The following is a 24,816-nucleotide window of genomic DNA, read 5'->3' on the forward strand; positions in this document are numbered from 1 at the left end:
ACTGCCCCTGTGGGTTTCTGAGACTGACTCTTTATAGAAATAATAACCTCATCTTTCTCCCAAGACTTGGCAGGTAGCTTTGAACTACTAACTTTGCAGTTAGCAGCTCAACACATAACCACTATATCACACACGTGTTTTATTAACCAACTTTCTGCGTGGCTGCTAACGTTAAGATTTTGATGCATGCACACTTCATAAAATAGCTTTAGAAAGTTTATTAACAACTGAAACAGTTCATAAATTAATCCAACATCCAGAATCAGCACGTGGTAGCGTTCTTGTAATTTTTTTACTACAAAACTGAATTAACTCCTACATGTTGTTCTGAGTGAATTATGAGAGTTAAATCTTACCATGTTTGCCTCTAAACACAATTCTAATTAGACACACCAAGTAGGAGAAAACCACTTTTAATTGAAAAATAAAGCAATACATCTCAAGACTCTCTGTTAACAGCAGAAACTGTAAATTTGTTGAGAGAAATGGCCTTCTTAAGTGGTATATAAAAATTTAGTTATTTGAACATTAGTGGCTTTTCTTTATGATGACTCAACTGTAAATATTAAAAATAAGATTATTTTCACTAAATTGTAAATCTTTAAAGCCTCCGTTCCCAATTCACTAAAATAAAAGGAAAGACTGTAAACAATCATTTCATATTCAGAAATTACCAGATAAGTCAAAATTATCCTTATGTAAAAAACCTACATGAGACATGACTTATTAGTAATATTAAACTTATTCACAATATTTCAAAACACAAGTCCATTAATGTGATTTTTACCATAGGTAAGTTATCTTTTCAGCAAGTTCTCAAATCCAAGAATAGGTTGGTTTGACATACTGAAAGTACTACACTTTGGAATTAAAACTATTAATGGTATTGTTTTACAACACAAAGAAATTATGGTCAAAAATATTTCAAAATAATTCATTAAATAGCTATTCTTAAAACTACATCCAGATTACTGCAGGAAAAATGCTCAAGCTCATAGTAACTACCACTTAAGAATGATAAAACAAAGGCATAGATATTCAATTAGACGGATGGCTTTTTTGTGTGATTATTAACACCCATAAATAAAGTCATTAGTATTAGATTGAAAAAGACTTTTTTACAAAACATTACTTCCAAAATTAACATTTTTATTAAATCAAGTTTAAAAAATGCTTACTTTAGAAAAGTCAACAAGGGTTTTAACAAAAACAATACACACCTTTTTATACAATATATGTATATATTAGCAGCAAACTACTTCTGAGATTTCGTTTTATGTTCTTTTAATTATCTCTTTTAAAGAAAACATAAATGACGTATCGTTAGTATGGAATGTCAGCTAATCCACTCTTCATCCTTTCTTCTGTGGTTTGGGCTTTCCAGTACAAGGAATTTTATGATTCTCATTAATGGAATACTAAGAACCCAGTTTTGACTAAAAAGTAGTTAAACAGAGCTGGCTGGTAGAATCTGCCTTACTAATTCATAGTCATACATTATCTTTGAGAACAAATGAGCACCATGTAAACGTGTGCGTTTGCGCACATAAACTCAACTTTTAAATTATAATAGCAGCCAACGTGAGAATTGACTGTTTTATTTAGTGACTACAAAGTTTAATCAAACCAGATAAGCACTTTAATCCTATGATGTCCATTTGTAAAATCCTTAAGAAATTTTAAGTAATCTGTCAAACTGAATGCACATAGAATGTGCAGACCTTATCTTTGAATTTCTAAAACTGAAATGAAGCTCTTATTTAAATATACATTCAGAATATATTATCACCAACTGAAACTTTCTAAGAAATGTTTTGCCTTAGCAAATCAGAAAATCTGGCTATTGAAAAATTCTGAGGCCGAAGAGCTGTTAGCCATACAAATAAATCAGCCAAACAAACAAGACGGAAACTAGCAACTGCTTACCAAAGAAATTCTTCTTTTGATATTTTCTTCTATTATCAAAATGGAAGTATCTTTACATTGAGCTTTCACTTTTTTAAAGAGTTAAAATTATTAAAGAAATCTCACTAGCCTTCAAAAATACCAGAAGTTATATGAATACAATTTTCTTAAAGATGACTTCTTCAGCTAGAATCTGTATAAAAAAAGTTTGCTTTGGATTATTCCATGTAGCGCTTCAAGTTTCCCCTCTGCAACTCTGACAACTGTAACCAATCTGTCAGGTTATTATCAACCACATCTTTAGAACGTGCTGTTGTGTGTTATTACCTGTGTACAATGAAGCAAAGAAACAGCATCAAATTTGAAAAGCAACATAATATTGAAAAATTCAATATGAAGCATAGAAAAGGTACAACACAAATTCCCTCTTCACGATTACGTTTGTGGAATATAATCTTTTTAGGCTTCTAGAACTGTCCTAACTTTCATTTTCAATTTAGTAAGATGAAGTGGTTAGATGGCCTACCTTTATTTTTCAATTAACAAACTAAAACAATAGACTGAATTACTTTTATTAATATACATATCAAGTTATTGAAATGGTGACTTGTATTTTCCCCTTAAAGATGGCACTTGCAGGTACAAAGATGCAGAGATGTCTACAGCCTTTAGATGTTTACTTGAAAAGATTCTTCAACAGCAGTTTGATACTGGGTTTCCTCATCTAGCTGAAGATTCTAAAAATAACAACATTGATTTGTCAATAAGAAAAACATACTCGACTACTCAAGTGTTTTGTCCAATACATTGCATGTATTGATATACATTAAATATATTTAATACAATTCATGTACATTACACTTAAGACACAGGTATAAGTACTTGAATTTATTAGAGGAAGTTAATTGCAACCTACAGAAGTGATCAATTTTTGTGTCATGTCTAAATGCTTTAAGACTGAAAGTAAATTCACTTTAAATAAGTTATCAACAGTTTAGTAACAACTGCTTAATCATAACATGAAGATGAAAAATTTTACTTAGATTTTATTTACATTCAATTTTACCTATATACTAAGTATAATTTCTGCTCATCTCTAAAACATTTTATTTGCTATCAACTACATTAATTTTCATCAAAACAGCTTTTGGCATCTATTTTTTAATGGTAAGACAAAACAGTCTGATCTAGCAATTAGATCAATGTAGTTCACAGATATGTTTCATGGCTTTTTCAAATAAGTATTCTCCAAAGTAACCTTTCTAATAATGTAATAATCTACCACTGTTTCATTAAAATGCAAAAACACACATTGAAATTGTTCTTTTGAGTGAGATTTTTAAAATGAAAATTCTAAAAAAAAAATTTTAACATGAAGAATGAGATTTCAATATTAATTATAATAAATATCAACCATTCTTTGTCCAAACCGATCTTAAATAAGGTTTTAATTAAACACATTGAATAAATTACAATTTCTCAAACAGTAAAACAAAAATGTATCACCTAAAGTTCTCATGAGCTATCTGGAAGTAGAAGTTAACTCATTTTGCTCTAGAGATGCATTCTTTTTACATTATGTAACTTGCCACACTGACCCTGTTACAAAGCCAATAGAGGCCACGGTCAATCATCAAACTAGGTTCTCGCTTAAAAAAGAAATGTCTCTTTACAACTAGATTTCATAAAACTATTAGAGTGGACTTAACAAGACGTTACAAGAGAAATACATCCTCCTTCATATGCTGTATCATTACTTCTCTAGTACAAATTCCTCTTAAATCTAGACATTTTCATATAAATTGAAATTTTGTTAATTTGGTGGTTTAATTCTTCTCTATCAAGTATTTCTCTAGAACATTAGAGATAGGGGATAAACTCAACTTTCACCAACTCTACAAACCGAATTTCACCTCTCTTAACCAAAACAGCTTATTTTATAACCTTCCAGTACCATGGCTGGCTTCAAACTCTAGCCTAGATTCAAAACATTAATTTAACTTGAATATTTAAATGCTATTTTCTTAAACCTAAAGAAATCACTTACCACAAATTCTCCATAATCAAACTGATGTCTTTGATTTAGATGACTAACAAAATTTCTAGTAATCTGGCTAGGATCTCCCCAAGGAAGAGACACACAAATAGGACATGTCTATGAGAAAAAGATTGTTTTAAATAAAATGTAATGAAAATCAAACACTATTATTATTGAGGGTAATTAAACAACACAGGCTTATGTTACCTAAAATATCTATATGAAGAGGTTCTACAGAGTAAAGTTCACAATATAATTTCCCAAATTATCTTAGAAAAATCATACTTATCTAACACTATACAATAAAAAGAAAGATCTTAGACACCCTGTGTAATCTCTAATTACACATTTCAGAATGAACGCCACATCCAGCCCTTAAAAACTTTATTAATTATAAAATCCTAAACCCATTGCCAACAATAGATTATGACTACAGGACAAAATAGAACTGCCCAAAAATAGGATTTCTAATGTTGTCATCTTTATAGGAACACACTGCCACATCTGGTCTACCAAATTGTTGACCTTTTGGTTAGAAGCTGAACTCCTTAGCCACTGTGCTACTGGGCTCCTACTTATGATTAAAAACAAAAACCAAACCCAGTACCATAAAGTCAATTCTGACTCCTAGCAACCCCTTACAACAGAGAGAGAGCTGCTGCTTAAGGTTTCTGAGACTGTCAAAACTATACAGGAGCAGACGGCTTCTTTCTCATGCTGAGCAGCTGGTAGGTATGAATCCATCAGCCTCAGAGTGACCAGCCAATTGCTTCACCCACAGCACCACTACGCTCCTAAATTATGATAACCAAACCAAATCAAACCCATGGCCATCATGTTAACTTCCACTCAAGCACAACGCTATATGTGGCTTCCAAGGCTAAATCTGTGCACAAGTCAACATTCTCATCTTTCTACTAAGTAGTGGTGACTAGTAGATTTGAACTGCTGACCTTATGGTGAACAGCCCAACACTCAACCCTTAGCACCATAATGGTTCCTTAATTATGATACTATTACTGGCCTATAATGTAACAAATATATTATCTAATTTGATCCATACAATAACTAGGACATAATTATTAGACTCATTTTTTAAGTAAAATAAATGTTAAACAATTACCTTTAAAGTTTTTGTACTTTTTAATGTTCCTTTTTAATTTTTAATGAAGTAAATCGTGAATGAATCTAGAAAGTTTATGATATATTGAATATTCTGTATAAATTCAAAAATTATAATAATGTAGTACAGAATTCATGAAGTAAAATCTCTGACATGAGATTTATTTTTTCCTGGATATGTCTATGGCACTGTATTTTTTACCTAATGTGACCGGCCCTCCTCTTCTAAAAATCAAAAAAGGTGCTATCTTTTCCTGTCTGCTAGACAAGAATTGAAAGGCACCCTGTTATTATAGGGACACATGTGTCTACAATTTTTGTACGAGCTTAAAAACAGCTTTAATCCCTATTTTACTTATTATATTTTTCTTCCATTCTATTTCTGAAAATATATGTACATATCAAATGTATAGCTGAAAAGGAAACATCATTTCTAACTCAGTTTTTCACGTTCCATCTACTGTTGAAGTCACTTACCTGTGAAACTCCATGTTTCGGATGAGGAGTTGTAGGAATATTAATGCAATGCCAAGACCTTGCAGCCTCTGCTCTAGCTCCTCTTTTCATCAAATAGTCTTTCTATTCACTAATGTCTTTAAAGATTATACATATCCAAAAGAATCTTGTACATAAGTATGTCTTTTTCCCTTCTTGCTTTATATATTCATATCTACATGTTGCAGGAATATAGTTAAAAAGACACCTAACTTAGCCTTTTCCTTATAGGTATTTTAACCTGCAGCAGGATAGACCTGGACATATTCAGCTGTCTGCATACAGAGCAAGACACTGACTGGGAGGCTCCAGTAAAATTAGGATTTGCCACTTCTCATAATAATCCTGAATTCATCCTCCATATTTCCCTCTTCCTATATTGCCTTCACAATAAGCATCTTCCTTTGTCAAAGGTGAGTTACTGGAAATTTTGACTATTTCATTTTGTTTCACCATCATTTACTCTCATTTTTAAAATAAATATCTACCTTACTAATAATGCCCATCTGACCAATTTAAATCAAGTACCTTTCTCTTGTTTTACTCATGAAGTAAATGAAACAGCATACTTTTATCTGAGAAGAAATGTGGGAAACAATGGGAAGAGAGTGTATACGGATGAATCCATTATTTTCAAATATTAAGAAGCCTGGCAGGCTGGGTTTCTGGGGTGGAAGAGGGTTTCACCCTTGTGAGTTGGAGGTGAGTCCCAATCACATTCTCATAATTAGTATTGTTCCCTAGTATATCCTCCCATAAAAGTGTTACTTTGAGGTTACCTTTTACAAACACATGGCTGATTGCTATATGGCCAGCAGCTTCAACTGTAGGAGCTGACACGGACTACTGCTCTCTAGGCTCTGAAGACAGCCACTCCTCGTTACCTGCCCCAGGCACTGGTAGTTAGGTTACTCCTCCAATATTCTCAGGGACCTTTAGGGTTAGGGTACACCCCACTTTGCTACATATGTGGTTACCTGTAATTAGGGGGGCTTGTATACCCCTAGAGTATATATAAGTCTTGGTTGGAAATATATTCTCTCTCTCTGTACAGACCTGACTCCTGAAGTCATGGTGGTCCTGGAGGTGAGCCCTTGCATGCCTTGTCTTGTCTGATGTCTCTTTAATTTTACTCCCCAATTACACAACTGCCCCTTAGACCCATTCGATTGTGGGGGCTGGTACCCCACAAAGAATGTCTTAAGTACATGTACTTACCACAGGAACTATCTGAAATATGTGATTACTGTTACAGTGATCCAGTAAACGTTGTCTGGTAAAATTTGATTCTTGACACAATGGACACTTAAAGGTGGGGTGCCCAGAAGAACTATAAAACAATTATGAATGAAATATATTTAATTCAAAAGTATAAAAATCCTGTACTCCTATGTTTTAAACCAATCACTTTCTCTTAAAAGTTATAATCATTAGCCTTTTTAGAACTAAAACAGAGGTTACCTCTCAAAAAAAATTTTCCACAATGCTTGTGACCTATCACACATCCTGTAATAATAACTCCATTTGTTAAGCAACTATCTCCAAACAATTAAATCATAGTAGTACATAATATAAGGTGACCAAAGATGTATGATGTATTCCTTGAAAAGTTACAATATCCTGTGGCACCCCTATTTGGTAACTTCATATCTAAAAACTTAAAATGTTTTAGAAACTTCCATCAATGTCTTTAAAGTATTTAAATCCCAAGGAACCTAACATACAAAACTGCTAGGAAAAGTAAAAAACAAGATTACCTACCACTAACTACCAGAATGAAATACTTAAAAAGAACTTGAGGAGTATGCATCACTGGCTTTTAATACATCTGAACTGCACCAAGGGCTAGGCAGCTCAACATCACACATGGAAGACAGCATGGAAGGACTGAACATAGCAATCACATCTTTGATTTCTAAACACCTAACTTCTAGCACTGTATCTGGAGATGAAACTGAATGAAAATAAGGTTCACTTTAAAATTCATAATCTGATAAAATTTGTTGTAAAAATATAATTTTTCAAAAGCTTACCTTGTATTCTCTTGGTAAGTTTCTGTGTTATCAGATGTGGATGTTTCACTCCTATTACTGGAGGAGGGTCAGAGTTAATAATGAAGAATACTAGAGATGCATTCATTTGAACTACTTCAACAACGAGGGCTGAATTTGCCTTAAACCTCCATATTACAAAGAGTTTTGATCTTTGAAATCAGTATGGCATGAACTACTTTTCAACTAAATTAAGATAAGATGGCTTAACTGGATCTCAGCAATGTCTTTAAATTAGTTTATGCACAATTACAAAAGAACATAGAATATAAATTTCCACAAACATTTTAAATCTACAGCATGAATATTTTCCCAGGTCCTTTAAACTTTTAAAGTAAGTTGTTTCTCTATCAAACATACTAAGTTTTTGAAAGGAATAAAACTAGGCATTCGTGAACTTTTAACTAGGATGTAGTTTAAGGCTGTAGATTACAGAGTGGAGTAGGTTTAGGAAAATGTTTGAACTTTGATTGTTTATGTATTTTATGGCTCTAAAGGGAAAACATCAGGCTTTACTAGCATTTGATATACAGAAAGAACAACATGACATTCTCCCTTGAACTCTGTGTGCAGTCACATGCCATATGGAGTACACTAAAAGCATTCCAAGACATAGGATTGTTACCTAAGTATTATAACATTTAATCAGCACGGATTAATTTTATGAAACAAAACCTTTAAATAGTAGAACATTGAAATAGCAATAAGGTAGGTAGTGTCCCCCCCTGAAAAAAAAAGTGTTTGTACCACAGAGAAGTTTGTTGGTTATTTCAAAACTAGAGTAAGTAAAAGTGTTTCGAAACAGCTATTTATTCATTTCACTCCAAACCCTTTACCACCACTATCTTTAAAATATTTAGAAAACTAAGGCAGTTTTTTCACAATAAATGGCAGAGTCTGCCATTTGCTCCAAGCCTTCATTTTTAACCTCAATTATATTGCTTTTCACGGATGGCTATGGTGCAAGAAACTATTCATGGTGCAATTGTAGGTAATCAGGAAAAAATAAGGCTTGAGAGAGCCAGGGGACATATTAGAAAGAAACTTTGTCTTGTCAAGTTTGGGGATATTAGCTCGTGAAATCCCTTGAAAATTTTTCCAGAAAAATGAACATTAACCACAACTTTGAAGAAGAAAAAGAGAGATTCTAATTTGCAAATATATTACTGAAAGGTTTTTGGGATTTCTTCCATTTTTCAAATATCTGGAATTTCAAAATAAGAGAAAATAATCTTGAGTGAGAGGCCTATCTAAAGTGCAACTATTGGTCTCTCCCATTTCAGAGGAAAGAGGAAGATTGAAAACAGAAAGACACATGGAAACAATTAGTCCATCTGACATTAATGAACCACGAAAACATCAGTCTCCACAATCATGAGACAAGCACTAGAGAGAGGGTGTCTGGCTACCACTACCCACTACTCTGAAAGGGACTATATTCAAAGATTTTGGCTAGACTTGGAGAAAAATGTGAAGCAAAACTCATAATCATAAAAGAAACCAGGTTTACTAAATAGACTGGTGGAACACCCAATACAATGGCCATTAGTCACCGTTCAGGTCAAAGGGCTAACATTTATCCAAAGTTCGGAGAGGAAAAAAGGAGGAGTGGAAAGAAGAAATGTGGAATAAGTGGGATACGTGATGGTACACTGAGGGTACTGCAACAGATGAGTTGCAACAAAATATGTAGTAATTGTTGAATGTAAAACCAATGATCAATTCTATAAAGCTTCACCTAAATCACATTTAAAAGTTCAAAATAAAAACCCTCAACTTTCATATGTACTGTTTTATTTACAGAACAAAGTTTTTTAGAACACAGTCTTAGAGAATGATTTTAAACAATATGAGCTTAAATATGTCATTAAGTTGATGTCCCAGATGCAATTTTATGAATGCCAAATAAACTTTGAACACAAATTCGATAGCCTTCATACTGGCTATTTACTTAAAACACAGAAACAAACTTAAAAATATCTTATCATACTTCCTTAAACAATTTCTATTTCATTACAAAGAAACCTCTTTTTAGTGGTAAACATTGCTTACCTGTTCCCTACTGAATCTTGAGAGATCTGAAATTTTGGAATGATAGAAGAAACACCATATTCATCCTGATACTTCTTACAAGTTTTGTAATGATGTCTCATGCGATAGAACTTAATCTGTAAATTATTAATTAAAAGGTAAAATTATTTTTTATTTGGAAATAAATACACAGATTTGAGGGGGAAAAAGAAAATCTAATTACTAAGACGCCCTTTAAACAAGTTTGTTAAGAAAATGATTCAATCTGTTATGTAGAAACTGAAAATAAGTCATACTTTTCCATCTGCCAGATACAGGGACAATGGAGAATGGTCCACTGTCCAGAGTTACACACACAGAAAATTTAATAAGAAATGATACACTTGAGTATTGAATGGCAAATATCAAATATACACATTATATATACCTAAGACGTTGCCTTGAACCACACTAATTGTTAACTTTATTGTCTGTTGCAAGCTGGCAAAGTTAGAAAGAGGTTTAAAATTAAGCTCTCATATAAGCATTGGGCACATTTTTCAGCTTCTCACTGAGGAGTAACAGAAGAATCCCTCAAGTGTGTTCTCCAGCTTTACTCCGCTGCGCTGTCAGTTAAACACCTCTTTCAAAGAGATGGAAAAGCAGATCTGACTTGGGTGAATGCATGAAATAGCAACTTGTTTTGCTCAGTGACTCTATTCGCTGTTTAAAAAATGTCTGCAATCAATCCATAGGCACTGATATATATTCAAAACCTAACCACCCTTCACTATATTTTACTCCTTTTCCAAACAATGGAACTATGAAATCCAGATTGAAGAATCAATGCCAGTTATTTGCCAACACTTGTTCTTTAAAAACTAAAGTATATTATAAAATATTTTACTTTAATAAACATATATATAAACAAAATGGGCATCTTAAAGTATTCTTTAAACCATATACATCTATTCAACCAAATTATTAACATTTGTATGTGCAAAGGTGAATACTGATGTTACTGTTGGACGTATGGGTTGAGTTTGTATCAGAATGGTGTTTAAATTAGTTAAATGCTGGTTTGCTCATCTACTTCATATAATCAATGAGAAATTAATTTAAGAAAAATACCATATTATAAATATGAATTCAGACTATTGGTTTAGTTCCCCAAAAATCTATACTCTGGGAAGCTCTATAGTTTTAAACAAACATTTGGGGGGGGGCGGGTATGGGAGAGACACTTTGATACCCAATCCCCAACCTAAATAACTTCTTTCCCTTCAAAATAGTACCCACTCTAAAAACACAAACAGAAATTCCAGAGTAGAAATTTAGCTTCCAAAGAGCTTTATCACATTTACTTTACCTGTTTTGCACAGCACCTGCAGCTACCAGAAAACTTCCTCATGATATTTTCCAGATCTAAAGCTCGTTCCGGGCATGCTCTCTCTCTTCTAGTCACAGTTCCACGACAGAGGGGACAATGAATTCCACTTTCTCTCATTGCCGTCAGGAAACATTTTCTACAGAAACTAAACCAAGTATTTGTGACATATTAAGTAGAGGGGAAAAAAGGCTTTCATTACATTTCTATAACTGAACTCTACAACAAATAAGGGGAGGAGGGAGAAATGGGACTAGGGAGGAAGCACCCCACTTTCTGTCCTCAGGTCCCGCTCTACAAGAAGGCTAATAACTGGACTATAGGTAAAGGGAAACAAACAAGAACTATTACTTGAATCTGCTTTATAAATGTTTAACATTGTATATGGAAGAATAAACATTAAACATTATTTAATACTATCAAAAAGTGTGAAAGAAAGGGATTATTATGTTCTGGCTCAGCCCTGTAGTAGCTGTGTGACAGTACACAACATATTTAACCATGCTGTATCTCCATTCCTCTAAACTAGGAGAGAATGGCCCAGATCTATTTTTGTCTCATTAGTGTACAAGATGTACACGTTTACTACGAAACAGAACACAAATTATCTGGGAAACTATAGGGTTACACAATATAGTATACACAACAAGGTTGATTAGGCCTCTCTGTAACTGACAGTATTTACTATATTATACACATTTATTTGGTTAGAATATAAAAACTTAACACACTTCTTTAAAGTGCTAAAAAGCAAGGAGGTTACTTTGAGGACTAAGGTGCACCTGGCCCAAGTGGGTGTATTTTAATTGCCCCATACACATTTGAAAGTTGAAAAATGAATAAGGAAGACTGAAGAAGAACCAATGGATTTAAAGTGTGGTGTTGGCAAAAAATATTAAAAGTACCATGGGTTGCCAAAAGAACAAACAAATCTGTCTCGGAAGTAAGTACAGACAGAATGCTCCTTAGGGGCATCTATGGCATCCCACATATTTTGGATGTGTTATTAGGAAAGACCAGTCCCTGGAGAAGGCTATCATGTTTGGTAAAGTAGCAGGGTAGCAAAAAAGAGGAAGACCTTAGATAAGATGGATTGACACAGTGACTGCACAGAGGAGTTCAAACATAAGGACAATTGTGAGGATGGCACAGTATCAGACAGCGCTTCCTTTTGTTGTACACAGAGTTGCTGTGAGCAGAAACCAACCTGATGGCAACCAGCAAAGACGCATCTGCCCTTTAAGATGCTGTCAGCTAGCAGGGCTATTCAGCTCCAATCACTAGTCAGAGGGGAGTCACCAGGAGCTTAATACACATTGCAAATGGACCTTGCAAATGGATTTTGGGTTTCCATAGGCCTATCCTTTGAACCTAGACTAGGGTCCTGCACTGAGAAACTCCTAGACCCAGGGAAGTGTCATTACAAGGTCCCTAAAAGCCAACAGAGAAAAAGGAGCTGACACCCTAAATACAGACTTCTAGCTTCGTACATGAGAGAAAATAAATGACTATCTGTCAAAGCTATACAGGGGTAGCATTTGTTATAGAAGCACGAGACAGCTAAGACAATATGCAAAAGTCCTATGTCAGGTACAATGTTAACAGGGTACTTGCAGAGTGTGGTCTGGAAGGCCAGACGCCAAGGTGCATGGGCCCTTGACCTGGCCCAACCTCACAGCTGCAGTTCATCCCCCAGTGTCTGAGGACTAAGGAGCGGCGACCAGACTGAAGCCACTGAGGCCTAACACAGCTCAGCACAGTGCGTAGGAGTCAAGGACACCTCCCCCAGCTGCCACCAATGAGACCCACCAAGAACCAGACCTGAGGGACCCGGCCTCTAGAAAGTTTATAGCTGGGGGCAGGAGTTTGTACTCTGCAGTCAGGCCCCACCCAACTCCAGCTCCTATTTTACAAAATAAATCTTTACACATACCCCATACCCCATCCTCCCGACAAAAAAAAAAAAAAAAAATCAATCAAATCTTAGCAAGCAAATATAACCACACTTTAAAATAATTCTTCTATTAAGTAATTTAGTTTTATCACAGAACTTGGTCAGTATATTCCAAAATAAACTATATATAAATTCATTTACAATTTTTGGTTAATATAATTATCAAGTACGTTAAAGAATACCAATATAAAAAAGGTTTTAGAGCTCACAATATCTACGCTTATCTAAAATACTCTTAAAATCAAATAGTGATCAAAAGAGATACTCTATCAGGCGTCCTCCAGCACATGCGGCCCGCAGTGGATATATCTGACCAGCTGGGTGGTTTTGCCCCATTTGTTTTTTCACTTCAAAATAAGGTCTGTGCACTGTGCATAGGAATTTGTTCATAGTTTTTTTTTAAAACTATAGTCCGACCCTCCAACAGATCTGAGAGACAGTGAACTGGCCCCCCGTTTAAAAAGTTTTGAGGACCCCTGCTCTAGATTATGGAATACTATCAATTTGTATTATTGTTACTTATAATATGCTGAACTAGAGGCAAAGTCTTCTACTTAATAGAAAACTACTGTTCATTAGACTTTTTTTCTTAAGAATCAACCCTGTTTTCCCCTAGGTACACCAAAAACTCAGTTAATACTGAGTGAATTTTTACTTAAAAAATAGAAACAAGGCCAACGATTTATATTTAGTATACTTACAAAGATATTAGCAACATCTATAAGTACAGTGCTGAAGTTTAAAGGTATAAAATATATAAGAACAAGAAATAAAACTCAAATTAAGTAACAAAATTGTTTTACAAAAAAAATCCTAATTTAAAACACTTACCACATGATATATCATTGAACAAACTACAATAAACTCATCAAATGACAATAACATTACTGTAGATATTGTGATATGTATCAATGAAAAATATTCATATAGAAAATTTTAAGTAATCAGGTTTAAAATTCACTTAGGACTTTATATTTATTCAAAATATAGAAAGAAATGAAAATTTCTAGTTCCAAAAAGCACAATAATTACTTACTATAAAGCTAAAATCCCAAATGATGAGGGCAAAGAATGTACAGATGTGCTTTATACAACTGATGTATGCATGTTTAAAATGTTTTTTTAAAATGTTTAAAAAATGTTAAAAGTTTTAAAAAAATGTTTTAAAAATGTTTTTTAAAAAAAGCTAAAATTCCAAAAATAACTGATTTATAGGACCATTACTTATAGGACTTTACTAAATAGATACTTAAACTCTTAAAGAAGACTATATTGAAAAAGCAAAAATGATAAACCTACCATAGCAGAGTATTAAATATTATGGCCACATGAGCGCATGCTTCAAAAATATTCATGGGAAAAATTGATTAGCTTTTCACTTCTTTTTTCCATGAATCTGTTGAAAGACTCCTCATACTTAATGCATACTTATCTGATAAATATGTACTAGGCACACTGAGTATATAAAAGAACCAAAGTAACAAAATTCCCTTCTGATGGGTGTTACAGCCTGATGGCATGCAGGCACATACATAAGTTTATGTGTTTATCTTCTAGTCCTCCAAAGCAATTACCATAGCCAGATATGCCAGTAACTCATGAAATTCAAAAAAATCAAGGGAACAAAACTATTTTATGGATCAAATAAAGAGATTTTGAATAAGGGAAAGAAATTTATTTTAAGAAATACTACTGAGGGTAAGTGAATAAGAATGGTAAATTACCTCATATTCAAATTTATATAACCATTTCCATATATTCCTCAAAAAGTGGAAAAAAAGAATTTAACTAGAAAAAAGTTGAATAGCATTACAATTTTAGCTAGAAGAATAAAGGGAAATAAAATAATTTTAAGTTTGAATGTATATAATTATAATTTATAGACGAAAACAACCAAATAGGAAAATAATAAAGTTTAAGTAGATTATCAAAAGGCTAAAAATATTGTCAAATTACATGTAGAACATACTCATACTGTGAATTCTAAAATCACAAATTAGTAAATAAAAATTTAGGAGCCATGTGCTTTGGGGTAAGTGTTGGATCCATAATTGCAAAGTCAGCAGTTCAAAACCATCAGCTGCTCTCAGGATAAAGATGAAGCTGTCGGCGCCTGTGAAGAATTACAGCCTTGGAAATCCTATATAAGGGTCACTATAAATCAGAAACTATTTGGTGGTAGTGTTTTATTTCAAATAAAAATTGAATATGACAAGAAATATAGCTTTCCTAGCAACTGAGTAGACATTAACGTGACCTCTAACTTAAAAAACAAAAACCTATTGTCATTGAATTGATTCCAACTGATAGCGACCCCATAGGACATAGAATGATGTCCCAAAGGGTTTCTTTATGGAAGCCAACTGCCATATCTGTCACCCAGAATGACTGGTAAGCTTTCAGTTAGCAGCCGAGTGCTTTAACCAATGTATCATCTGAGGTTTTAAAGTGACTTCTAAGATACTGTTATGAGGTACATAAACTAGGAAGAAAAAAAAAAGGCTTTTTGAAAAACTGCTTATATTAGGCTAGGTTTTCTAGAGAAGCAAAACCAGTGATGCTTGTGTGTGTTGTTTATCAGAACCATTTATATCAAGAAATGGCTAACACAGTTGTAGAAATAGTTATTAAGTTCAGTCTGGTTCAAATCAGGCTTCCCTTGATTCATGGAAGCTGATGAACACAAAGCAGGATTACGAAACATAGACAGCAGGGCGCACAAGCTGATAAAATGCTGAGGTTCGAAGTTGGCCAAATGAATCCATCATGGGTAGTCCACTGAGGACTCCTGGAATCAGCAGGGGATGCAACAGGAGTTCAAGGACCCAGACACAATATCCAGCTCCAGCCAAAGGAAAAGGGCCAAAGAGGACTTGACTCTGCTTGGCCTTTCTTATACAAAAAGATTGATGACATTAAGTAGTTGTCATCAGGCTGCAGGATATTCTTGATAGGTTGAGCTCCACCCCTACCTTTACCGGGAGTGTCTAGTTGACATAATCCCTAGCTACCACAAATTGGAAAAGATGTTGGAATACAGATAACCCTTAAGAGTACCAATGGCATATTCTATGTTACCCCAATTTCATAGAAAGCAATATGACTTTTATAAAAATATCAGGTACCATTTATTAAGTACCTAATAATTGCCAGGCAAGGTTCCAGAAACTTTACCTTCATTATCTTTCATTCTTAAAAAAAAAAAAAATCCTTGATTTTACACAGAAAGAAATGAAAGCTTAAAGTACAAGAATTTGAGAGGCCTGTTTGAGGTGGAAAACTCCAAGTTCTGTCAGTGAAGTACAAGGCCTTGCATGTCCCCGCCTACCCTAGGTTCTTGCATTAAATATTCCTTCTATTCCAGTGGTTCTCAACCTTCCTAATGCTGTGACCCTTTAATACAGTTCCTCATGTTGTGGTGACCCCCTCAAACATAAAATTATTTTCGTTGCTACTTCAGAACTGTAATTTTGGTAGTGTTATGAATCGGTGACCCTGTGAAAGAGTTGTTCCACCCCTAAAGGGGTCTCGACCTACAGTTTGAAAACCGCTGCTCTACCCAGTGTGCTCTATGTACCCAGAGAAGCCTCCACAAATTGACATCTATTCATCATTTAGATCTCAGGGAAATACCATGTTATCAAGAGTAAGTCTTTGCAATTAATCCAAAAGACTAATGGACCCTTGAACTTTAGTCTCTAAAACTCTGAGACTCTCAGAAGTGGTGCCCAGGTACCACTGCTCACAGCTCTGAAAGAGATGACAATAGAAGGTTCTGAATAGAGTAAGAGAAACATGTGGACCAAAACTCAAAATCATTAAAAAAAAACAAAACACAGACCAGCTTTACTGGTCTACTGCAAAATGGTGGAACGCCAAGATTAGGACTTTATTAGTCATGTTTTAAGCTTGGAACTGAACTCACTCTCTTGGCTCAATTTGCAGCTAAACAATAAAGAAGCCATAAAGTGAACAGTAACGCCCAGAAGGCATTCAGAGACAAAGCTGAGACTACAGGAAGGGAAAGCAAAGAAGGAAGCATGAAATGGGTAAGTGGAGAATTCTGTTGCATTGAAGGGATTACAGTCAGTCATGAAATAAAATTAGTTCTTGAATGGAAACCAATTTGCCCTGTAAACTTTTACCCAAATCCCAATAAAAGATAAAAATAAAAGATCTTTACACACAAATATATGATAGATTGGTTTCACAGTCAAGCATAAATAAACCTTTTCCTACCACCCAGAGACTCCATAAGAATCTGCTACAGACAATTGGAAGTGTCTTGGGGCCTTAAAGGCTTGTATTCAAACAAGAAGGCATGGAAGCAGGAGTCAACAAAACCAACTGAAGGACAACAGTTGACGGTAACAAAATCCAAATATAATGAAGGGGAAAGTATCAGAGCTTAAACTGTGAACACCCAATTTGTACAAGGAGGACAGTGGGAGCCCAATCTTCACCTGCATAATGTCTAGTCAGATTAAGCCCGGCAGATCTGCCTCTAGCCACAGCAAAGGAACTTGAACAGCTTTGCGATCAGGCAGAGATTATTGTAAATTTGACTATGATGGATACAAACATGGTATAATTTTGGTCAGTGGCCTTCCCTCTTGACACAGCCTCCATTTGTTCTAGGCTCAACTATTTCTTGCTTGTTCACGACAAAAATTTCTTCCCTGATTTTGTAAATATTGATGGTGGTCTTTTCTTTCTTATCCTTTATTTGTACTTTAATCTTATTATTATTATTATTATTTTCTTCTTTTAATTTAATTTGCTTTTTATTGTTTCTGTTGGGCTTTCCAGTTTGTGAAACAGTGGAGGAGTAGAGATAATAGATCAGAGATAATAACTGATGTAATGGTTTGCTGGGAATGAAGGGGTGAGTGGGACATGAGAAGGGTAAGGAGATTTGGGGAGCAAACAATGAATGCAGGAGAGAACACTAGAACTGATTGTGATTATGTATATACAACTCATTTTAAAAGCAATTTAACCATGGAAGTGTATATGTGAATCAAGAAAACCACTAAAAAAACCCAAACTTGACCTATAGTTACCATGGGTGAAAGGGAAAGAGTTGTTGCTTTAGGGGTATTGAGTTTATGTTAATGGTAGTAGAATAATTTGGAAAAGAATATCAATAATGGTTGTATAATCAATAGCACTGAATTAGCCGAGTAGAAGTTACAGAATTGGAGAAACTTTTATTGTGTATATTTTTGCTACAATTCGAAAAAATAATAATTACATGAATAACAAGGAAGAAAATGTTCTAGAACTAAATATGGTGACAACTGTACAACTTATTCTTGATATGACTGAATTTTTTAACTGTATGACATGTGGACTGTAGTAATAAAACTGAAGAAAAAGCATCTGCTATAGAGCTTGTCTCAAAACAAAATTGAATGGCAGACTGGGGGAAAGTATAAATCAAGAATTATTAAAACTTTTCATGTATCAAAGGAATTTATATTTTCATTATTTTTTAATGTTCAAAAATAAAGTATATCAATCAATTTCTTTCAACCTTAAACTAGCAGATACCAGCTAAGAGCTCAGGTACTAACCAAAAAGTATGTAATGTATCCACTGATACCCTGGAAGGAAGGCTTGGTAATCTACCATAGAAAAATCATAATCCCTGAAAATAGCATGGAACAAAATTTAACTTTGACATACATGGTGTTATCCTGTCAGAACCAACTGGATTTTTTTTTGTTCATCAGTCTAAAAACCTAAAGAAAAAAGATAGTCTAGAGTAGTCATTAATCAACATGAGCTAAAATAAATCTGACTTCCAGGATTAAAGTAAGCAGGCTTGTAGAAAACATTCTTCTCCCCCGGCCCCCACAAAAGTACATATTTGAAGCACCGGTGCTAAGGTAACAAGAGATAAATAAAGCTGTTAAAATTATTTTAAAATATATAAGCAGATAATTCAGGGATTAGATATCGTAATCAAAAGCAGGTCAGACTGACTCATACAGATTTGTGCTTAATGAAACAAGCAAATAATTTCAGAAGGGTTAAATGGCATTTACCTCCGTCATTTTAGTTATAAGCTAATCTGTGATTCCTCCTAAAACAATTCTCAATAAAAACAAAAGATGCCTCTCTCTCTCTCTCTCTCTCTCTCTCTCTCTCTCTCTCTCTCTCTCTATATATATATATATATATATATATATATATATATATATATACACACACACACATATATATACCCAAATTAAACACAGATTAGAGTTCTATTTCTAAGTGGAAAAGTATGGAATTTACTGTTGTATTCAAATTTTTACTGTAATGAGATCTTATTTTGAACAGTGTGCAAGAGTCATTTCCTTGACTGTTAAAGAAGGGGAGGGCAGATAGTGGCCTTGATAGATTTCAGAAGATAGCACCCAAATACACACACACACACACACACACACACACACCTTCCCATTTATTCTACTCTTTACCTTCTTGTCAAACTGTAATTCAAGTAGTCAATTTTAATATTCTTAAATGGGCTTTATAAATGCATTTTCAAAAATAGCTTTAGCCTTCTTTTGGGTTCTAGTTCCACAGATTCAATTAGTGGTGGATAGAAAATATTAAAGTGGGTGTGGGAGGGTAATAATTAAATGATCAAAACAATTCCTCAAAGTCTATTGATATAGAACTTACTAGAAGCCCTGATGGCTTTGTGGTTACATGGTCAACAGTTCGAAACCACTATTGGCTTCATGGAAGAAATGAACCTTTCTACTCCTACAGTAACAGTCTCGGCAGTTCTACCCTGTACCATAGGGTTGCTATGAGTCGGAATGCCCTCAATGGCGATGATTTTTTTGTATTTTTTTAAAAAGGGGAAGGTGGGTGCCAGAAATTATCTAGAGATGACTTAAAGCTTAGAAGGAGAATACGTTCTCTCTGTGCCCTCTATGTTCTTCCCTTACTCTCGGTGTCTACATCCGTGCCCACAGCTCCAACCCAATGTACAAGGGTGCTTCAAAGAGTTTGCAGGGAAACGCCACTATCTTTTCATCCCATTTTCCACAAACTTTTGAAGCCCCCTCCTATTCCACACCTAATTTATTGCATGTATCATCAAATCATAAAAACATATACTGTATTTCCTTTAAATGGCAGGGATCTTTTCTCTCCATTCCCACTATCATGTTAGCTGAGGGTCTCATTAGTCTCTCCCTGAAAAGACAATACAAATGACCTCTTCACCACTAACATGCTGGATCCTACTACTAAAATAAACTTTCTAAAACTGAAATGTGAGCATGATGCTCCTCTGCCAAAAATGATGTGCCAGGTCTCTATGGCTTTCAGAAAATGTTCCCCCTTGACTTTGCCTCCACATAATGCCATCAGGGTATTCTCCAAAAAATCCTGAATAGCAGTCTGACTTAAATTATCACTTCATCCAGTAAACTTACAGACTGGTTTAGATACTTGCTCTCAATGTTCACATAACATTTTTCTAATCCTCTCTGATATCAGTTTTACTCAGTTAAAGGTTTTCTCCATTCGACTCCAACAATTTCTAAGGAAAGAGTACTTTACGTTCCCTGAACCTGACATACAGAAAGCAGTTAATGCATGACTTTAGTACGAATATTATTGGGGATTAAAGGAGAATTTATATTTTGATAAATAGCCCAATGATACTGAACTTGCTCTTTTAACTACAATAGGGAAACCCCTTTTTTGTCACTGGAATGGAAATGAAAGGTTATTTTTATTTTCCAACAGATCCAAAACTTCTATTTTCTCAATCACTTGTTTAAAGGTATGAGTCTGTCCTTTGTGAAAAGGCAAAAGTAAAGGACACACTATACTAGACTGTTTATAAAAGAACTAATTCCATATCCCGCACAAACTCCTTCCAGTCAATAAAGATCCTGTGCCACCACTAAGCACCTCTTCAAAATGTTTTGCCCTCTCTAGTTCATTTATTGTTCAGCCAGTCTTATAGCATGTTGTGTACGTGTGTGGGTGCGCGCGCACACGTGTGTGAGAGAGAGAAAAAGAAGCGGAACCTAGGGCAATAAGAGAACACTTGTCTGTCCCACCAATTAACAAGATCTACTCTATATTTAATTTTAATTTTTCACACCCAAGCTGGTCACATCCCAGTCCTTCAGGGAAAGATCTTGAATCAAAAAAAACCAACAACAACACAATTTCATTCTCTTTGGTCAAGTCACATTAGTCTTGGGTTTAAAACTCTCCAAGAAGAGAAGTGGGTTAGGGAAAGCTGCATGGAGTTTTGGTTTGTTTGTTTGTTTGTTTTGGGGGTGGCCCGTGATGCTAGAGATTACAATTGAGTTCTGAGTAGTAACTCAAACCGTAATTTAAATGATACTGACCACAAAAGACCTACTACAGGTACAAGAAGTGAGCAGTTACCTTAACCTCTAGTCACCTTGTCCTCCTTCCCTTCCCACACACTGGCCAGCACAAGCACTAATGTTCCTTTTTCATAAGGAACAAAATCATTTTGATAATGAGTACTCATAGATTAAAGGCAAAATAATATACAATGTGCTTCAAGTGTTTTCCTGCATTTATGGCACTCAAAAGAATCTCAGGTCACAGGATTGTCACTCATCTCCCTTAAACAGCAAAAGCCTAACAGGAATGGTACCTTATGAAGAGTCAGATACTATAGGCTCACACAGAATAGAAAGCAGTCAGAGGCGGTGGCATTAATATTGAGGGCCTGAATGAGGAGAGTGGAGATCAGAGATGAACTGTCATAAAATTATAGAACCCAATTCTGTCATAATAAGGCATGAAGGTTATTTGGAAACTCCCTCAATTCTCAGGTGTCTGCAAACCTACGTTAGGGGCACCTGATAGAAATTTTAAGTTTTGGAATGGAGCCTGGGAATTGGTATGTTTGCTCCAAAAGTCCTCGGGGGGCCTAGGCTTGACAGGGGTGTGGCATCCGAGTCGGAAGGATTCTCTCCAACCCCTAATGATCCCTTAGCCTAAAACGGTCCTGTCCACCTGCTCGTCCAAAGAGCAATCCCGCGGGCTCACCTGTCCCTTTGTGTCCGGCCTCACCCCTGAGAATGAACGCCTCATCTTCGATGCTTTCCCCTTAACCCCATTTCCCCCCCATTTCCACACTCCCGTACCCACGTAAACCAGCCGAGGGCTAAAACAAAGGGAAACGATCATTTCAATACCCGGAAATCCTGTCAGTTCTAACAGGCAGAAGAAGACAAGCCATTCTAGCCCTCTAGCCCAATTCCAACACCCCCGAATTTGAAAGGAAACAACCCCCTCCCGGGAGTGGTCGGGGAGGCCGCGTCCAGAGGTAAGTTACGTAAGGGTCGGCGGCGGCCGAAAGGCTGGAGGCCGGCTTCTGAAGTAAAAAAGGACGCGAAACAACTACAAGGCGAGCAGGTCCCGGCGCGGGCACCGCGGGCCGCGCTGGACACTCGACACCCCAGCCTTCCCTCGGGTTGCTAGGAAACAAAAAGGGCCCGCGGTCCCCGTCACTCCTCCCGGACCGGGGCGACGGAGGCCTCCGGGGCCTGGAAACGACACCCGGGGCCGGCCCGCCCGCCACGCTCCCGGGCGCGCACGGCGGGGACTCGCGGGCGGGGAGCGGGCCTGGCGCCGGGCCGGGGGCTCTGACAGGGCGAGGAGCGCTCGGGCAGGCCGCGGCGCGCTCGGTTCCCGCCAGGCCGCGGCCGAAGGTCCCGGGCCGGAGACGGGGCCTAAGACGACCACCCGGTTCCGCGCGGGGACCCCCGAGGGCGCGTCTACTCACACGTGCTGACAGGCCGCGGTCCGCACGGGCGTTTTGAGCACCTCCTGACAGACGGGGCAGTAGAAATCATCTTCAGTGTAGGACGTGGCCGCGAAGAGCTCCTCGGCCATGGCGGGGGGTGAGGGATCAAGGCGATGGCGGCTGCGGCCGAGGTGGCGGTGGCGGCCCGGGGCCCGACTCCCTGCGCGAACCCGAAGGAGGAGGGGAATCGCGTCAGGAGGCAGCTCGCGCCGGGTCGAGGGGCGGGGTAGGGGGCGGGGCTGGAACGCGGAGACGCTGCCGCCACACACGCGGCCGCGGGCCCGCCTTCCAAAGCCGCGCCGCCGGGACTACCCAGGAGGGCGGGGCCGGGGCTGGAGGGCGGGGCCGGGGTTGGAGGGCGGGGCCGGGGCTGGAGGGCGGGGCCGGGGCTGGAGGGCGGGGCCGGAGGGCGGGGCCGGGGGAGGAGCCCGAGGAAAAGGAAGCTGTCGGCTTCACTTTCGCTCCCGCGGGCCCGGGGCGCTCTGAGAAGGATCCGCAACCAGCCGCTGGAGGCCTCGCTGGTACCTGGCTTCTCAGCCTCCGGTCCCGCGTCTTTGCCTACGGATCTCTCTGGCCCCGCTGCCTGGTGGAGCACCCCTGCACGGACCCTCCTTCCTCTAGTCTCCCGGCCCCCACAGGAGCCCGTCGCCTTCCCTCCGCGGTCCACCTTTCCGCGTGGCTCCATCTCTTCCCCCGATCCCGGGCAGCTTGCCCCGCTTCACGCCCGCCACCCCTCCGCCCCTTAGCTAGCGTGGAGGCTCACTTAGGAACCGCTCAGCGGCACTGGAGGAGCTGGCCCGTCCCGGTCCCTGGTTGGCAGAGAGGTGACCCAGCTCCAGCGAGCCCTGCAGGCTTCGTGCCCAGCCCCTGCTTCCTCCGCAGCTGAAATTCCGGGAGAAATGCGGGCCCGGAGCGCGGCTTGCTCGGTGCTCATCGGCCCAGAAGTGGGTCGAGTCCGAGGCTCATGGTGCACGGGGATCCCACCGCCCCCCGCCAGCAGCTCTCCCATGGCACTGCGCTGCCGGCAGCCTGCCCGTGGGGTCACTGAGCGCCAGAGGGCGGCCGGCCGGTGGCACAGGGTGGGGAAAAGACCGGAAAAGGGCTGCCTCCATGGTAACCATCCGGTGGCGTCTTCAGCAGGTTGTGACATAAGCAGCTGATGCCCACCTACAGCTTCCCTCCATTTGCCATGGAATAAATACATTGGACTTTAAGGAATTCCTCAAACGGCAACAACAATCCCTCGCGTTGGAGAATTTTGCACCTTAGAACTTTGCCAGAACGTTCTCGCGTGTTAAAAACGAAAGCGTTATGAAGTGTGAGAAAGGTAGGGGGGAAACGTCTGAGCTCCTATGTTACAAGGGGAAAGGAGAATGAAAGTCAAGCCTCTGGCTCTTAGCACAGGTAATGTCGAGAGATCTTTCAGCACTGCTGATAAATGCCCAGAAAGCAGCACTCCAAGTACCTCCATAAGATACCCCCCGGGCACTTGGCTATAGTTCTGAGTCTGCAAGCCTGTCTTTCCTAATTAAGGGCCAGGAGGTGCCCCTGCCCCAGACTCTTGGTTCTGCTATTGCTACTACTCTGCCACTCTGCTGCTAGGCTGGTGTCACAGCTTTCTGTCCCTGAATGAAGCAGGATTAAAATGCTGGTAACCTCAGGGTCCAAAAGACCTGGTCTCTGCGCTCTTCTGCCTTGATAGTAGAGATTCTCCCTGCTGCTCTGAGATGGCTCATGTGAAACTCAACAGGCTGACAAAATTGGCCAAGCCCCTCACTAGAGGGGCTAAATTGTTTTTTTAAAACGTTTTATTAGGGGCTCATACAACTCATCACAATCCATACATACATCAATTGTGTAAAGCACATCTGTACATTCATTGCCCTCATCATTTTCAAAGCATTTGCTCTCCACTTAAGCCCTTGGCATCAGGTCCTCTTTTTTTTCCCCTCCCCGATTTCTCCCTCCCTCATGAGCCCTTGATAATTCATAAATTAATATTTTGTCATATCTTGCCCTGTCCGACATCTCCCCTCACCCCCTTTT

At 37.9% G+C, this 24,816-nt stretch overlaps 1 protein-coding gene across 2 annotated transcripts; it reads right to left on the minus strand.

The window, feature by feature from the left end:
• Positions 1-274: 274 nt before the first annotated feature.
• Positions 275-23,714, minus strand: RNF138 (ring finger protein 138). Of its 2 annotated transcripts, XM_075532878.1 has the most exons (8): positions 23,534-23,714; positions 22,750-22,930; positions 10,991-11,156; positions 9,664-9,779; positions 7,594-7,650; positions 6,779-6,890; positions 3,953-4,060; positions 278-2,642 (listed from the first exon to the last, which is right to left on the minus strand). In XM_075532878.1, the coding sequence occupies exons 2-8, from the start codon at positions 22,857-22,859 to the stop codon at positions 2,574-2,576; spliced, it is 738 nt and encodes a 245-aa protein (XP_075388993.1). In that variant the 5' UTR covers positions 22,860-22,930; positions 23,534-23,714; the 3' UTR covers positions 278-2,573. The 2 variants fall into 2 exon arrangements, with proteins under 2 accessions (XP_075388994.1, XP_075388993.1); XM_075532879.1 differs by lacking the exons at positions 3,953-4,060; positions 23,534-23,714 and having other exon boundaries at positions 275-2,642; positions 22,750-22,975.
• Between the last annotated feature and the right edge of the window lie 1,102 nt (positions 23,715-24,816).

This window comes from Tenrec ecaudatus, chromosome 15 (assembly GCF_050624435.1).
Source record: "Tenrec ecaudatus isolate mTenEca1 chromosome 15, mTenEca1.hap1, whole genome shotgun sequence".
Lineage (NCBI taxonomy): Eukaryota > Metazoa > Chordata > Mammalia > Afrosoricida > Tenrecidae > Tenrec > Tenrec ecaudatus.

What these genes read in the sequence shown, in the direction of transcription:
- RNF138 (XM_075532878.1), bottom strand. Translation starts at nt 22,859, where the DNA reads ATGGCCGAGGAGCTCTTCGCGGCCACGTCCTACACTGAAGATGATTTC. An exon ending in ACTTACCAAGAGAATACAAG is followed by an intron (nt 6,891 to 7,593) that starts GTAAGCTTTTGA and finishes ATTGTTTTATAG; the next exon opens with TTCTTCTGGGCACCCCACCT. An exon ending in TTGATTATGGAGAATTTGTG is followed by an intron (nt 2,643 to 3,952) that starts GTAAGTGATTTC and finishes TGTTATTTTTAG; the next exon opens with AATCTTCAGCTAGATGAGGA.